We start from the raw sequence: 16,965 nt of genomic DNA on the forward strand, positions 1-16,965 counted from the left end.
GGACATGGACGGCAAGGGGGAAATACATCGCTACTAAAGGAGGCTACCTCCGCTAGCCCGCAGGCCACCCTTGGGCAAGATGCAGCACCTGCTTAGCCCCCCACCCCGATCAGGGTCATGTGAAGCCATGGGAGCAGGTGGTGGATGGTCGTATGAGCAGCTGGTGCATATCGCAAGTCCTGGTTATGCAACCACTGATGCCAGACAGACACCCTCTGAAGAGGATTGATAAAGGCTGGGGTCACCCATCTTGTAAAGACTCTGCCAGGAAGAAGGCAATGGCAAACCACTTCTGTAGAAAAATTCGCCAAGAACAAACCTGGTCATGAGACCCTGATCACCTACGGCATGGCACATAATGATGGTGATGGAGCAGAAGACAGCCATGCAAGTAAATTAGAAAATATTAAAATATGGATACCATGAAGAGATAACTGTGGCCTACACACTTGATCAAAGTTCAAAGCAAATTTATTGCCAAAGAACATACAGTATATATCACCTGGAGGTTTATTTTCCTCAGATATTCACAGTAAATGCAAAGAAACACAATAGAATCAATGAAGGCATAAAGACCTACAAACAACCAATGTGCAAAAGATCACACAAATACAAAAAAAACAAAAATAAATAAATAATATTGAGAACATGAGTTGTAGAGTCATTGAAAGAGAGTCTGCAGGTTAATGTGAATAAAATCGTTAGAAAAACAATGTAAATTGCGTTTCTGCTTATTTTAAAAACACCATCAAATCACTACAGGTTAGAAAAGCCTTTTCTAAAAGGCAAAATATCAGAATGCTTTATTTTCTGGCTAAAATAAAATGTGTGTTGTCTATTTGAGTGAAATATTCTTCAAAAGGTACAGAACAGCATTCCCCAGTCCATTAGCACAATCGCAAGTCAAGGCCTGTTTCACATTCACATCCTTCCTGCCCAAGACGTCCAAATCCTTTCAAAGAGGAAGGGCTGCCGCCTATCCTTTAATGTCATAGTGTTCTGCCAGAAACTTTTCAAAGTACAGATCATGCACCTCACCCCCTCGAAAGGAAAAGAAACCTCAGGACTCATCTAGAATACCATCTGTTTTTTTTTCTCCCTCATCCAGAGCTTTCACATCTGAACATTCTTCCCAAAGATCTTTAAACCCCTGTTCTCATGGAGTTGGCTCTATCAGCGTTTCGCTAGTCTTCAAGCCTTCGGGTACCAGAGTAGCTAAGGAGGGAGGGTGTTGAGGTGGATGTCTGAGAATGGTCTCTCCAAAGCGTCTCAGTGTTACTCCAAGAACCCCGAGATCTGGACACATGAATGCGACGTTGTGTGGGCAGAAGGAATCAGTTTAGATGGGCATTTGATTAGTAATGTAACTGGTTCGGTACAAGATTGTGGGCCGAAGGGCGCGTTGTTGTTGTGCTGCACTGTGCTCTGTTCTATTTGTGGTCCGCCGAGAGAATCGGGGGAACGCGGCTCGGGGGAAAATAGCAACTACGAGAAATTCCGTAGATGCGAGATATCCAAAGGAAAACTAGCAGCGCTTTACAGATCCCGGATACGAAGGAACTACGAACAACTAGACGCGCTTAGTGAAGACGGTACAGTTGGCAGGTTGCCCCTATGTTGGCAATGGAATAACACGTCTCGTGATCTGACATCGCAAGATAGGCGAACGAACTCCAGATCTACAAATTCATTAGGAACTTCCCAGTTCAAGTCAGCATTACGTTGAGGATGTATCTCACATCCTGACTTCTACCTACCCAACATGGTTTGGTTGCGACCTCAATTTTACTTGGTGAACTATAAACAATAAAATTACAACAACATTTCGAACTTTTAATTATAGTACTAGATGTTTCCTGAAGTGGAGAGAAGGTATTCTGTGCTGTATTTGTGAAACCAAAGTAGTCTTGCACTGGACCTTCAATCATGATTATAAACCATAACATTATAGCAAGTGTTTAACTTATTTTATAGATATTTCCAAAAGTGAAGAATTACGTATTCTGTCTTACTTGTGAAATCAAAAATAGCCTTGTAATGTAATGACCATCAGAAAAAAAAACACCAGGAGTGTACCAAATGGACACACCGGCCTCACTGCCATCCCACCTCGACACTGACCATTGTCCGGAGCTCACCTTCAGTTGGACAGATGTTCAGATTAACCGGCTTCCTGTTCTTGTCGAGCTGGTACCTGAGCCAGCTGTCGTAGTATTTCCTCTCGGCCTTCACCGTCGCCAAGTAGCCCAGCTTCTTGAGGTACATTTTCCGGTCAGCCAGGCCGATGAGGCCCAGTTGATTGTCATAGCACTGCCACGACGGCGCGCCGGCGCAGTCCTGCAGCGTTAGGGTGTGCGAGTGCTGGGGCGCAAGGCCGACCGGTGTTAGGCAGAGGCCACCCCGCAGGAGGCGCAGTTTGCCCTGCGCCGTCCACTCCCACTGCTGCCAGGCGTCGGTCACGTTGCAGGTGCCCACCAGCACCTTCATCCTGCTGGCCAGCAAGCACTGTTGCTTCCGGGCGTGCATGATCAGGAATCCATCTGCGTGGGAGAGCAATCAACACGGTCAAATCGTCATGTGCTACCGTCCCCAGTCAAACTCTAGAACAGCATCAAACAACGTCACAACAAAGAACTGCACTTAGTCATTAAAGTGGTAGGAATTAAAAATCTTCCACTATAATGGATTCATCCGTCCTTAAACAACCACACCTTTTCAATATATCACCTTTACTAGATTTCGGAATATTTTAGTGAATCGCAACCCGTAGGTACTGAAGAACACGAGTCCATAAAACATTGGAGCAGAGTCAGGCTTCTTCGCTATTCCATCATGGCTGATATAGTATTCTTCTCAACCCCATTCGCCGGCCTTCTCCCCGTAACTTTTGACGCCCTTACTAATAAAGAACCTTCCAACCTTAACTTTAAATATATTCATTGACTTGGCCTCCACAGCTGTCTGTAGCAATGGATTACAAAGATTCACCACCTCTGGCTAAAGAAATTCCTCCTCATTATTTGACAGAAACCACATCCTTTTTGTTTACATTTGGCTTTAAGTGATGGCATCAGTTTACAGATCATTAAACCCCAGAATTCTCAAGGTCATGGAGACTGGGCCAAGAACCCACTTTACTGGGGCCAAGAACTCTCGCTTTACACTTCCCTCCCCAGCCTCATCAGGAACTCTATCAGTGAACGAGTGGTATGTATCTGCCGTTCCCAGACTACGGGCAAGCATCTCCCCCTGCCTAACCCCGCAACCACCACCACACACTCATGTGTTTAAGTGGAATTAATTTAAATCCATTCTGAATGAGACGGCTGCTCCCTTCTACAGACCAACAGCAGAACCAGTCAAACACATAACGAGACGGTATCGGTATTACTTTTATTGATAAAGGCAAATCGAACTCCGCACAATCCTTAATCAGATGCTCTCTCCTATCTCACAATGAGATCTATATGCGGGTTTCATTGTGAGAGAGCTGTTCGTTTGCGAATAACACGCATTTCCGCGCTGGTAACACAGTACTTCTGGGAAGGACTAACACAGAATAACTAATATAGACCTCCATATAACAGTAGAACGGTACCAAACTTAATACTCACCGGATAAAGATAGTATCGCATGTGTAAAAGCCAACATGAAGAAACGAATATCCATTTTTACTTTAATCGTGAAACGAAATTACATGCTCCCACACAGCAGCGATGGCTGGCGCTAATCGTAGAAAGGAAATGTTCCTTTAGGGAAAAAAGTTAGTGACGACCACTTCCTTCTATTCAATTGTTAGGTCCTTCATTCCAGAGTGTCATTTCATGCGACTTCTCTGAAATCATCCCTCCCTCGTGGAAGGGACCGGGAAAGTACACAGTTACATTCTCCCCTGACTCGGTTAAACGGTGATGGGTATGAAAAAATACGCTTTCATTCGGGATTTGGGTTGTGACGCGTCTATAAATTGTACAATCTGCAAGAAAGCAATTTACTGTAATTATAAAGCTGCGCCTTATTTAAAATCCGCCGAACAACACGCACATTCCTCAAAATATCTCAGCCATTTAAACAAATTATTCACTCCCGCGGCTTTTTATTGATGGGATAGCTCCAAGTGAAAAGAAGCAAATCGATATTTCTCCTTATTGCAAACCCAAAAAGGGCAGGTGACTAAATTAGTGGGTAGCGAATGTTCAGTGAATATTTCAGGTACAATTATTTTAAAGTGAAAATACGCCAATGCCCATTTCAGACATGAAAAGTGATTTTAAACCCCTCACACTGGCATAGTTACAGTGACATTTGCCCAACTGTAAACGGATGAAGAAAGCAACGCTCTCAATTCTGGGAGGTGAATATCAGCGAGACATCTCTTCATGGAAGGCGACGCAAAGAAAATCAGCCTCTTAATTGTTAATCGTCAGTAATAATCTCTGCTGTGATGCACAGTAAAATCCAATATGGAAAAACAGCAGTCTAACAGCAAAATAATGCATTTTGCTGAAAATCTGGAAAAAATGTGAACACCTAGCAAGTCAGGCAGCATCTGCGGAGGGAGAAACAGTGTTAATGTTGTAGGTCAGTCACCTGGGGAGCCTTTTCATTCTAGGGAAGTAGACATCTTTAAAAACATTGTGACTCCCATTATTGCTAAAGAACTAGACTGGTGTTCATTGAGACCTTAGCTCTGATTTGCTTGACACCTTGACCAGACTAAGAAAATATTTCATTCTTCACCACTGATATTTTAGCCTAATGTGTGCATTTTTATCTTGTGGGCAATAGAATAAATTCCATCTGTAAGATGATATAATTGACTGAAATCCCAACAATTTCAAATAAAGATGGAATCAAGGACCCCAATGGTAAAAAGAATAAAAAAAATACACACAAGCTCAAAATTCAAAAAGATGTGGTGTATTTATTGTTATTTTACACATAAATTAACAGCACAGAATAAAAACATGAGTTACCCAGTGCTGAGTTTTGCACTGTTTTCTGTAAAAAACTTATTAATGTAAACAATTTCCTGCTCTGACTAAAAGGAATTGAAAATATGTCTCATCAACTGGAACATCTGCCAAATAGCCACAAACAGTTTAAACAACATCAATACTTCATGGATTTGGATCTCTATTATTATGTTGCTAAATATATTGCCACAGATTTACAGAGTGCACTTCTTGTCTGCGAAGAGGAACAAAAATCACACTATTTCACAACATTCAACATGATTAAAGGATCTGTATATCCATATATATATATATATATATCAATCAACATGAGAAATTCTGCAGATGCTGGAAATGCAAAGCAACACGAACAAAATGCTGGAAGAACTCAACAGGTCAGGCAGCATCTATGGAAAAGGGTATATATATAAAAGAAAGAGAGAGAGAGCAACAGAAAGAGGAAACTAACAATGCTGAGTGTCAATCACAAGTTTGCTCAATACCTAGGAAGCTCTTACATGAAGACAATCTCAATAAAGTACAGAATCATGGACACAAAAACACATTGAATGATACATTTAACTTTGTGCAATTTGATTGCTATTTTGGATTATCAAAGTGCATACAATTTAACACAATATCACAATAAAAACTTGCATCCACATCACATATAAAACATTTAGAGAGTTTTAAAAGTTTCAGTACTTGACAGTTTCTCAAGTTAAACACCTGTGTGTTTCGGCAGCAAGACAATTATGTGGCAAGAAAAAAGAAAATTCACCACATATGTAATAGCACTTTCCATATGTATATATCAATAAATTACTGTCAGTTTGGAATACAGAAACATTCAGTACAAATCCCTTGTTCTTGCCTCCCACAAACAAATTCAACCAGCGTCGCTCTTCCATAGTTTCATAGACCATAGAACTTGCAAGTATTGTTGAACTGAACATGAGGAACATTAGAAGCAGATAATATGCCACGTGACCTTTGATTCATTTCTTTATAACAGAATTTAGAAAATATACCACATTCATTTAGGCTTTTTCACTTAATCTGGCAAACAGTCTCTTCCCCATCCCTCTTTATTTAGCTTCATCAGTTTTCTGCATGTCATCCTGTTGCCAACGCAATGCCATTTCCAGGCTTTCTAGTCGCAAATATGCCTTTACCTTCTTACGCTCATATGAATTAGCATTAAAGGTTTTTCTGGACGAAGAGTATTATCTGGTAGATCACTGGCTGGCGTCAGGTGAGACTTCACTGTCATAGAGACTCAGAGCATGATGTACAAATCCATACTGTTCACTGGTCTGAATCATTCCTCCTCTGCGAATAAAACAAACAGACAAATCACCAAGTAAAGTGACTGTGATCTTTTTCCATTGCTGTAAATAGTGGCCCTGTGTAAATACTCTGTGTGTTGCTATTTGCAAATGATTAAATTACATTATCAATTTCCAAGGGTCTCACATTGTTTTGGATATCTGTCTTATTTTCAAAAAATATGTTGATTTTTAATATCCCTTGAATATTTCTATATACATTCAGTAGCCACTTTATTAGGTACAGGAGTGGTACCTAGTGTGGTTTTCAGCTGCTCTAGCCCATCCACTTCAAGGTTTGAAGTGTTGTGCCTTCAGAGATGCTCTTCTGCACACCAATGTTGTGTCTCGTGGACAGTTAAGTTACTGTTGCCGTCCTGTTCAGCTTGAACCAGTCTGGTCATTATCCTCTGATCCCTCTTGTTAACAAGACGTTTTCACTCACTGGATGTCTTTGTTTCTTACACCATTCTTTGTAAACTTTATTGACTGCTGAGTGTGAAACTTCCAGGAGATCAGCAGTTTCTAAAATACTCAAACCACCCTATCTGGCACCAACAATCATTCCAGGGTCAAAGTCCCTTAGATCACATTCCTTCCCCATTCTGATGTTTGGCCTGAACAACAACTGAACCTCTTGACCACGTCAGCATGCTTTTATGCATTGAGATGCTGCCACATGATTGGCTGATTAGGTATCTGCATTAACAAGCTGGTATACAGGTGTACCTAATAAAGTGGCCGCTGAATGTACACTCCTATATGTGAGCCCCTATCTTTTCTCTCATCTTTTTTTTTTGTATACTTCTCAGATGCCAGGATATGTCCAAGTTTTGACTTTTGGTTTTGTGTTTAGTCCTACATCCTGCATTGCCCACACCTTACATTTCTAGCTCTTGTCTCCTTGACCCTGACTTTGCTTGTGTCGGATTCCTTCTTTAGGTAGCTGTCTTTTGTCCCTGGCAGATTTCCTCAGCTCACCATGGGTTGATTTATCACACACAAGTTACTGCAGATGCCGGAATCCAGAGCCAGAAACAAACTGCTGGAAGAACTTACTGAGTCAAGCAGCGACTGTGTTAAGAAAGGAGCTCCAGGTGGAGAGCCCCTTATCTGAAATTCCAAATTCTGAAAACCTTCAAAAAAACAATTTACTTTTTTTTTGCGCTGATATGACATCATAAATGGAAAATTCTGCAAGACACTGGGAAGGTTCCCAGATGCACAGGTCTTTGGACACCACAGAGAGTTCTGAGCTGTGACCTCACATATGTAATAAACAGAAGTTAATGAAAGATTAAAAAATCCGCATAAAGTGAAAAACGAAGATCTCATATGTGTATCGTTAGTGTGAGAGTGAACATTTGCTGCTTAACAATATGCTGATTATGAACCAAGCAAAGATTTATCATGACAAACTGAAAATTGAAGGCAATTGTGAATATTCAACAGACTGGTTGCAGAAATTTAAGAAAAGGCACAGCATTAAATTTCTAAAGCGTCTGCTGATCAGAAAAATCTAACACCAGAACAAGTCTAAGATATTGATTGTTTTTCTACCTTACATAAAACTTAAGAGTAAAATACAAATACAGTGTACTGTAACCTTTTAATCAAAACATGACATTGTAGGTGGAGACTGAAAGCCTGCTATTGTTTGTTTTTGTTCAACAGCTGATTCAGATAGTCTCCCGATGCCAATGTGCTGCTTTTGTTACCCTGCACACATTAATGTGAAAAAGACTAAGGAGCTGGTGGTAGACCTGAGGAGAGCTAAGGTACCGGTGACCCCTGTTACCATCCAGGGGGTCCGTGTGGACATGGTGGAGGATTACAAATACCTGGGGATACGAATTGACAATAAACTGGACTGGTCAAAGAACACTGAGGCTGTCTACAAGAAGGGTCAGAGCCGTTTCTATTTCCTGAGGAGACTGAGGTCCTTTAACATCTGCCGGATGATGCTGAGGATGTTCTACAAGTCTGTAGTGGCCAGTGCTATCATGTTTGCTGTTGTGTGCTGGGGCAGCAGGCTCAGGGTAGCAGACACCAGCAGAATCAACAAACTCATTCGTAAGGCCAGTGATGTTGTGGGGATGGAACTGGACTCTCTGACGGTGGTGTCTGAAAAGAGGATGCTGTCTAAGTTGCATGCCATCTTGGTCAATGTCTCCCATCCACTATATAATGTACTGGGTGGGCACAGGAGTACATTCAGCCAGAGACTCATTTCACCGAGATGCAACACAGAGCATCATAGGAAGTCATTCCTGCCTGTGGCCATCAAACTTTACAACTCCTCCCTTGGAGGGTCAGACACCCTGAGCCAATAGGCTGGTCCTGGACTTATTTCATAATTTACTGGCACAATTTACATATTACTATTTAACTATGTATTACTATTTTCTATTACTATTCTATTAATATTTATTATTTCTATGAATATTACTATTTACTAATAGTAATATTACTATTACTATTTCTATTACTATTTATTATTTATGGTGCAACTGTAATGAAAACCAATTTCCCCCGGGATCAATAAAGTATGACTATGACTATGACTATTATATTTTCACTATATTAAAGGAATAACTTTTACTGTTAAGTACATATGTGTGATGAACAAGTGTAAGACCAACACACACAAAAATTGCTGGTGAACGCAGCAGGCCAGGCAGCATCTATAGGAAGAGGTACAGTCGACGTTTCGAGCCGAGACCCTTCGTCAGGACTAACTGAAGGAAGAGCTAGTAAGAGATTTGAAAGTGGAAGGGGGAGGGGGAGATACAAAATGATAGGAGAAGACAGGAGGGGGAGGGATGGAGCCAGGAGCTGGACAGGTGATTGGCAAAAGGGATATGAGAGGATCATGGGACAGGAGGCCCGGGGAGAAAGAGCGGGGGGAGGGGAGCCCAGCGGGTGGAGAGCAGGCAAGGAGTTATAGTGAGAGGGACAGAGGGAGAAAAAAGAGAGAGAGAGAAAAAGGGGGAAAAATATATTAAAAATGTATTAAATAAATAAATAAGGGATGGGGTGTGAAGGGGAGGAGGGGCATTAACATAATTTAGAGAAGTCAATATTCGTGCCATCAGGTTGGAGGCTACCCAGACAGAATATAAGGTGTTGTTCCTCCAACCTGAGTGTGGCTTCATCTTGACAGTAGAGGAGGCCGTGGATAGGCATATCAGAATGGGAATGGGACGTGGAATTAAAATGTGTGGCCACTGGGAGATCCTGCTTTCTCCGGCAGACAGAGCGTGAGACCAAAACTGCTTCACCAAAATTCAGATTCAGAAATGACTGTGATCCCAAGCTATCTGATTATATATAAAAAAGCTGAAATTCGAAGCACTTCTGGCCCCAAACATTTCAGATAAGGGGTACTCAACCTGTATTGGTGTTTCAGGTTGAAACACTGGATACCGTGTTTGGTTTCAGTCGAGCTCTAATAAATGAGCAAAACAATTTAAAGATGTTCCCAAACAGTATATAGATGTTGAATTAAAAAGTTAATAACTTTATCAAAGCAAGCACTGTAGTGGCTATTCTTGCATTGTCTGCATTATAATTTCGACAGAAAAAAATTGGCTGAATCAATGCACAGTATTTCTTCTCTATTTGACTTTCCATTCAGAAATAATTTCTAAAGAGGCATTAACCCTAATTGGGAAACCATCAACATCTTTGAAAGATGTTGAAAGGCCTCGATAGAGTGAAAGTGGAGAGAATCCTATTGCGAGGAAGTCTAGGACCAGAGGACACAGCCGCAAAATAGAGGGATGTCCATTTTGAAAGGAGGTGAGGAGGAGTTTCTTTAGCCGGAGAGTGGTGAATCTGTGGAATTTGTTTCCACAAGTGGCTGTGGCAGTCACGTCATTGGGTATATTTAAAGCAGAGGTTGATAGATTCTTGATTAGTGAAGGGTTATGAGGCAAAGGCAGGAGACTGGGGCTGAGAGGGAAATGGATCAGCCTTGATGAAATGGCTGAGCAGAATCGATGGGCCAAATGGCCTAATTCTGCACCTATAACTTATGGTCTTAAGGTGCTAAAACAAGTACTTGAATCAGAAGTGTAATGTGATGAATGCTCCAAAGGCAAGTTCCATCTTGTGACTCCTATTGCCAAGTAGAACAAGAAGGCAGGTACATGGAATATCACTGCTGGAGGTCCTCATACCATTTTGGCAATCATTATCACCCTTGTATTGTAACTGGGATTGCAGAATTTAAGTGGTGATTAACCACTATCTTCTCAAGAGGCAAGTAGGGATGGATAAAATTTTGGACCTTGCAGTGATACCCAAGTTCTGAAAAATTATTTTAAAAAATGTAACCAGTGTTCCAATATTTGTCCTTTGCTGAAATTATCCCTAGACATACAAATGCATAATTTACAATAAGTAAATTTCGATAATTATGAATGGAATGAGGAAGTTCAAGCTCCAGATTTATTTTGTGGAAGGATCTAGTGCCATTTTCTTTTACAGAAAATATTGATTGCTTTCTATGTTATTATTTTTGTATTTCAAAATTTTAGCAATTATAGTAATTAATTAATTACAATTCATTCATTCATTATGTGCCACGTCATATGGTGCATGCAATCATGGTCCTCTGACCATGATTGTTCTTGGCAAATTTTTCTACAGAGGTGGTCTGCCAATTCCTTCTTCCAGGCAGTGTCTTTACAAGACGGGTGACCCCAGCCATGATCAATACTCTTCAGAGATTGTCTGTCTGGTCAGTGGTCACGTAAACTGGACTTGCGATATGTACCACCAACTGCTCCCATGGCCTCACTTGACCCTGATCAGGGGGCTAAAGGGGTACTACGCCTTGTCCAAGGATGACCTGCAGGCTAGTGGAGGGAAGGAGCGCCTTACACCTTCTTTGTAGAGATGTATCTCCAATCTGCCATTCAGTACAAGGTATTACAATTACAAGGTCTAAAAGGCACATGGATAGGAAAGGTTCAGAGCAACGAGGTTCATGGACCCCTTATCTACATAATGATATTCGTCCATGGTATAAAAAAGGTTGAGAACTCCTGGCTTAGAGGGATATAGCCCAAACATGGGAAAATGGAACTAGCTCAAGTAGACAAATTGGTTGGCACTATGTACGATTCTAATTTCATGAAGAGAGGACTAAAGGTAACATTTCTAATAGCTGAGTTTACATCAATGATCTGAAACATTAAGGTCTGTTTTCCTCTCCAACAATGCTGCCAGACCTGCCCAGCATTTCCGATATTTTCTGTTTTTTTCAGCCTTCTGCTGTCATAAACAAAATAGTTTGTACTTTAACTGAGATATGGTAGGTAACAATTCTGTGACGGAACAGCCAACTCCAAAAGGAAACGTAGAAAATAAAGGGGGCCTTTTCTGGTTGGTTGCCGGTGGCTAGTAGTATTCTGTAGGGGTTGGTGGTGGGACCTCTTCTTTTCACATTGTATGTCAATGATTTGGGTGAAGGAATTGATGACTTTGTGGCCAAGTTTGTGGATGATGTGAAGATAGGATGAGGGGTAGGCAGTTTTGAGGATGCAAGGATTTAGACAGATTAGGAGATTGGGCAAAGATGTGGTAGAGAGAACATAGTGTAGGAATGTGTATAGTCATGCACTTTGGAAGAAGGAATAAAGACATAGACTAATTTCTAAATGGGAAGAAACTTCAGAAATCAGAGGTCTAAAAGAATTTGGGAGTGCTTGTGCAGGACTCCCTGAGGGTTAACTTGCAGGTTAAGTCAGTGGTGAGGAAGGCAAATGCAAAGTTAGAACTCACTTCGAGAGGACTAGAATATAAAAACAAGGATGTAATGGTGAGGCTTTATAGGGCATTGGTCAGACCGCATTTGAAGGACTGTAAGCAGCTATGAGCCCCTTATCTGAGAAAAGATGTGCCGGCATTGCACAGAGTTCAGAGGAGGTTCACAAGAATGATTCTGGGAATTATTACTTTGAGGAGTGTTTGATGGCTCTGGGCCTTTACTCATTGGAGTTTAGAAGAATGAGGGTGATCTCATTGATTAGATTAGATTAGATTCAACTTTATTGTCATTGTGCCAAGTACAGATACAAAGCCAATGAAATGCAGTTAGCATCTGACCAGAAATGCAAAGAGTAATGTTATTTACAAAATAACTGTGAATAAAAAGTAAGTGCTACAGCACACAAATATAAAAGTACTGAGACTATACAATATGGGTGCAATACTGCTTAGCGACGTGATGTGAGGTTCGGCAGGGTCACAGCCTCAGGGAAGAAGCCCTTCCTGTGCCTGCTGGTGCGGGAGCGGAGGCTCCTGTAGTGCCTACCGGATGGGAGGAGAGTAAAAAGTCCATGGTTAGGGTGAGATGCATCCTTGATAATGCTTTTCACCCTGCCCAGGCAACGTTTATGGTAGATGTTCTCAATGGTGGGCAAATGGGTGCCAATAATCCGCTGGGCAGTTTTCACCACACGCTGGAGTGCTTTGCGGTCCGATACGGGATAATTGCCATACCACACTGAGATGCAGTTGGTGAGTATGCTCTCAATGGTACAGCAGTAAAAGTCTGTCAATATCCTGGGACAGAGGTGAGCTTTCTTGATGCTCTGCAGGAAATAAAGGAGCTGTTGCACCTTTTTGACCAGAATGGAGGAGTTCAGGGACCAGGTGAGATCCTTGGAAATGTGGACGTCTATCAAATATTGTAAGGCCAAGATAGAGTGGATGTGGAGAAGATGTTTCCTCTAGTGGGGAAATCTAGAACCAGAGGGCACAACTTCAGAACAGGACAGAGATGAGGAGGAATTTCTTTAGCCAGAAAGTGGTGAATCTATGGAATTCATTGCTACAGATGGTTGTGGAGGCCAGGTCATTGGATATATTTAAAGTGGAGGTTGATAGGTTTTTGGTTAGTCAGGGCATCAAAGGTTCCAGGGGAGAAGGCAGGATAATGGGGTTGAGAGGGAAAATAAACTACAGTTAGTGATTAGCACAGTGCTTTACAGGAGTAGTGACCTGGGTTCCATTCCTGTGCTGTCTGTAAAGAGTTTATGCATTCTCCCTGTGACCAAATGGGTTTCTTCTGGTGCCCCAGTTTCCTCCCACAGTCCAAAAGACATACCGGTCTGTAGGTTAATTGGTCAATGTAAAATTGTCCCATGATTAGGCTAGGGTTAAATTGGGGTATTGCTAGGTGACCCAGCCTGAAGGGCCGACAGGGCCTATTCCACACTGTATTACAGTAAATAAAGAAATAAACAAATCAGCCATGATGGAATGGTGGAGCAGACTTGATGGGTCAAATGGCCTAATTCTGCTCCTATGTCTTATGGTATGTACAGTATATTTATTGCATTTACTATATTTTTGTGCTGCATCGGATCTGGATTAACAATTATTTTGTTCTCCTTCACACTCGTGTACTAGAAATGACATTAAACAATCTTGAATCTTTTGACTCATGGCATTGTGATGGAAATTTAACTGTTCACCAGATTGATTTCCGCTGCAGTGATATTCAAGAAATTTAGCACGAACTAAATGAAGTATGCTTTCAACTATAGTATCCATAAGAACATAAGAAACAGGAGCAAGAATAGGCCATCTGGCCTGTCGCGCCTGCTCCACCATTCAATAACATCATGGCTGATCAGACCATGGACTCAACTCCACCTACCTGCCTTTTCCCCATAACCCTTAATTCCCCCCTATGCAAAAATCTATCCAACCTAGTCTTAAGTATATTTACTAAGGAAGCCTCCGCCGCTTCATTGGGCAGAGAATTCCACAGATTCACCACTCTTTGGGAAAAGCAGTTCCTCAGTAGCCCTTTGCTTCCTGACCCATTCTTCTTTGCCATGGCTCCTCATCAGCATGAGGTAATTGGAGGAAAGTATTTGTGTGATGACAGAGGTAGTTCTATTTTTGCTCAGAGTGCTGGGTGTGTGGAACAACCTGCTAGGGCTGTTGGTAGAGGAAGAGACTCTTAGATAGGACATGGATGAAAGAAAAATAGAAGGAACTGTTAGAATGAACATAGGGCAGGTTAAATGGTTGGCCCAAAATTGTGGGCTGAAGGGCCTGTACTGTGCTAGCTGCCCTCTATTAAAGAGGTTGAAGCAATTATTCAATTCAGCTCTTTTCCTGACTCTCCCATAACTTTCCTGCTTAAGTTGCTCCTAGCTGGTTCCTGTCTGCTTAACTTTGTTTATCCTTGCCTTTCATAGTTAGATTACATCCCAGTACCAATTATGCTTTTCCAACTCCAGTTTGCTATGCATTCTCCTTCCATCATGCTAGTACCCCAACCTCAATGGCTACTACTTTGAAATATCGCCTCATCCCAAATGCATCTTCAAATGATTTGTTCACCTCTATTATATCTGCATAACGTCCCCATAATGAATGAAGGCGGAAGGACTTTGGAAAGAATGTCTATTGTTCTATTAGAAGGCAGAAGCATCACCCCCGTCACAGATTTCGTTACGTTAATACAGTACAGCTTCAGATGACACCATCGTCTCTATCTGCTAATCCTGATTTAGAGATGTAATGAGCATGTTAGTCTGAAGATTGCCGCCTTCTTTAGTTCTGCAAACATGATTCTGCGCTCTGCCCATTTATTTACTCTTTGAGATGTAGTGTGGATGCTGAGGTGCTGAGTATATTAATTGCTGAGGTAGGCACATATTTATTCATTGAGATACACTGCAGTATAGGCCTTTCCAGCCCTTTGAGCTATCTTGTCCTGCCCTGCCCCGATTTAATCCTAACCTAATCACAGGACAATTTACAGTGACCAATTAATGCACCAACTGGTACAGCTTTGGACTGTGGGAGGAAAGAGGAGCACCCGGAAGAACGGACAAACTCCTTATAGGCGGCGGCAGGAATTGAACCTGGGTCTCTGGTACTGTAAAGTGTTGTGCTAACCACTACACTACTGCACCCCTACTGCGGCATGAGCGAGTAAGGTGTGTAAGAGTATATTAAAATACCATAGCCAGCAGGAACAGCACGGAAAGTTCAACCTGGATAACAATGGAAGTACAGCTATCTTCTGCAACAGCACGGAAGTGTTTACAAAATAGAGATTATCACTTCAGAATCAGAATCAGGTCTAGTATCACTGGTATAGAGTATGTCATGAAATTTGGTGTTTTGTGGCAGCAATACATTCCAATAAATTACAGTAAAAATACTGTATCTTGCAAAAGCTTGAGGCCCACATATATATAGCCAGGGAGCCTAAGATTTTTGCACAGTACTATATAACCATATAGCAATTACAGCACAGAAACAAGCCATTCGGCCCTTCTAGTCCATGCCGAACTCTTACTCTCACCTAGTCCCACTGACATGCACTCAGCCCATAACCCTCCATTCCTTTCCTGTCCATATAGCTATCCAATTTAACTTTAAACGACAACATCCAACCTGCCTCAACCACTTCTGCTGGAAGCTCGTTCCACACAGCTACCACTCTCTGAGTAAAGAAGTTCCCCCTCATGTTACCCCTAAACTTTTGCCCTTTAACTCTCAACCTATGTCCTCTCGTTTGAATCTCCCCCACTCTCAATGGAAAAAGCCTATCCACGTCACCTCTATCTATCCCCCTCATGATTTTAAATACCTCTATCAAATCCCCCCTCAACCTTCTACGTTCCAAAGAATAAAGACCCAACTTGTTCAACCTTTCTCTGTAACTTAGGTGCTGAAACCCAGGTAAATCTTCTCTGTACTCTCTCTATTTTGTTGACATCTTTCCTATAGTTTGGAAATTAATAGTACTGTAGTAATTTTATGTATTGCACTGTACTGCTGCCACAAAAACATATTTCATGATGTATGTGAGTGATGATAAATATGATTCTGATATGGGTCTCTATTGTGGACTGAGTTGGAAGGGTTGGTGGGGAATTACAGTTGGGTAAAGGCGAAGAGAGAGGAGAGGGAGTGGGAAACACCACAGAGGATCAACAAACTAATTGTTTGAAATCAAATGACCTTGCTTGGTGTCTCAGGGTTGGGTGTATCTGCACCAGCCCCTGGCACTCCTTCTCTGCCACTGGTCCCACACCCCTCACGTGGTGCTCCACCCTCACCATTCCCAATATCCTTTGCTCCGGCCAGATTTACAAACTTGCTCACTACTCTGCACTGACAAATACAGTACTGTGCAAAAGTCTTAGACACCCTGGCTATATTTGTGCCTAAAACTTTTGCACTGTACTATATATATATAAAATATATTAATATATGTATATTAAATAATTAAGTAAGCAGTGTAAAAGAGAGCAAAAAAGAAAAAAATTGTGAGGTAGTGTACATGGGTTCATTGTCCATTCAGAAACTGTTGGCAGAGGGGAGGAAGCTGTTCCTGAATTGTTGAGTGTCTGCCTTCTTTCTCCTATACTTCCTAGCTGATGGTAGCAATGAGAAGACAGTATGTCCTGGATGATGGGGGTCCTTATGACAGATGCCAAACTTGCTGAGAATTACCCAGCATGATCCTAATTTCAGGACCAGAGATGCTGCCTGGCCTGCTGCGTTCACCAGCAGCTTTGATGTGTGTTGCTTGAATTTCCAGCATCTGCAGAGTTCCTCGTGTTTACGATTTATATGGAGCTCACTGGAACACACTTGGCAAAGATGAATTAAGAGTCTTACTCCTTGGTTGCACAGGC

The 16,965-nt window shown here is 41.7% G+C and overlaps 2 protein-coding genes across 4 annotated transcripts in view; both read right to left on the bottom strand.

Annotated features, from left to right (window-relative positions):
* The window catches only part of ptprb (protein tyrosine phosphatase receptor type b), a 115,924-nt gene extending 112,165 nt beyond the window's left edge, over positions 1–3,759 (bottom strand). For all 3 annotated transcript variants that reach the window (XM_072267464.1, XM_072267465.1, XM_072267463.1), the window contains exons 1-2: positions 3,615–3,759; positions 2,139–2,540 (exon numbers count right to left, since the gene is read on the bottom strand). In XM_072267464.1, coding sequence (XP_072123565.1) covers positions 2,139–2,540; positions 3,615–3,669 — 457 coding nt within the window. In that variant the 5' untranslated portion in view covers positions 3,670–3,759. The remainder of the gene's footprint in view (positions 1–2,138; positions 2,541–3,614) is intronic.
* A 1,164-nt stretch (positions 3,760–4,923) lies between these two features.
* The window catches only part of LOC140202521 (receptor-type tyrosine-protein phosphatase R-like), a 285,315-nt gene continuing 273,273 nt past the window's right edge, over positions 4,924–16,965 (bottom strand). The window contains exon 13 of the mRNA XM_072267467.1: positions 4,924–6,287. Within this exon, the coding sequence (XP_072123568.1) occupies positions 6,194–6,287 (94 nt within the window). The 3' untranslated portion in view covers positions 4,924–6,193. The remainder of the gene's footprint in view (positions 6,288–16,965) is intronic.

Source organism: Mobula birostris, chromosome 9 (genome assembly GCF_030028105.1).
Source record: "Mobula birostris isolate sMobBir1 chromosome 9, sMobBir1.hap1, whole genome shotgun sequence".
In the NCBI taxonomy this organism is placed as follows: domain Eukaryota; kingdom Metazoa; phylum Chordata; class Chondrichthyes; order Myliobatiformes; family Myliobatidae; genus Mobula; species Mobula birostris.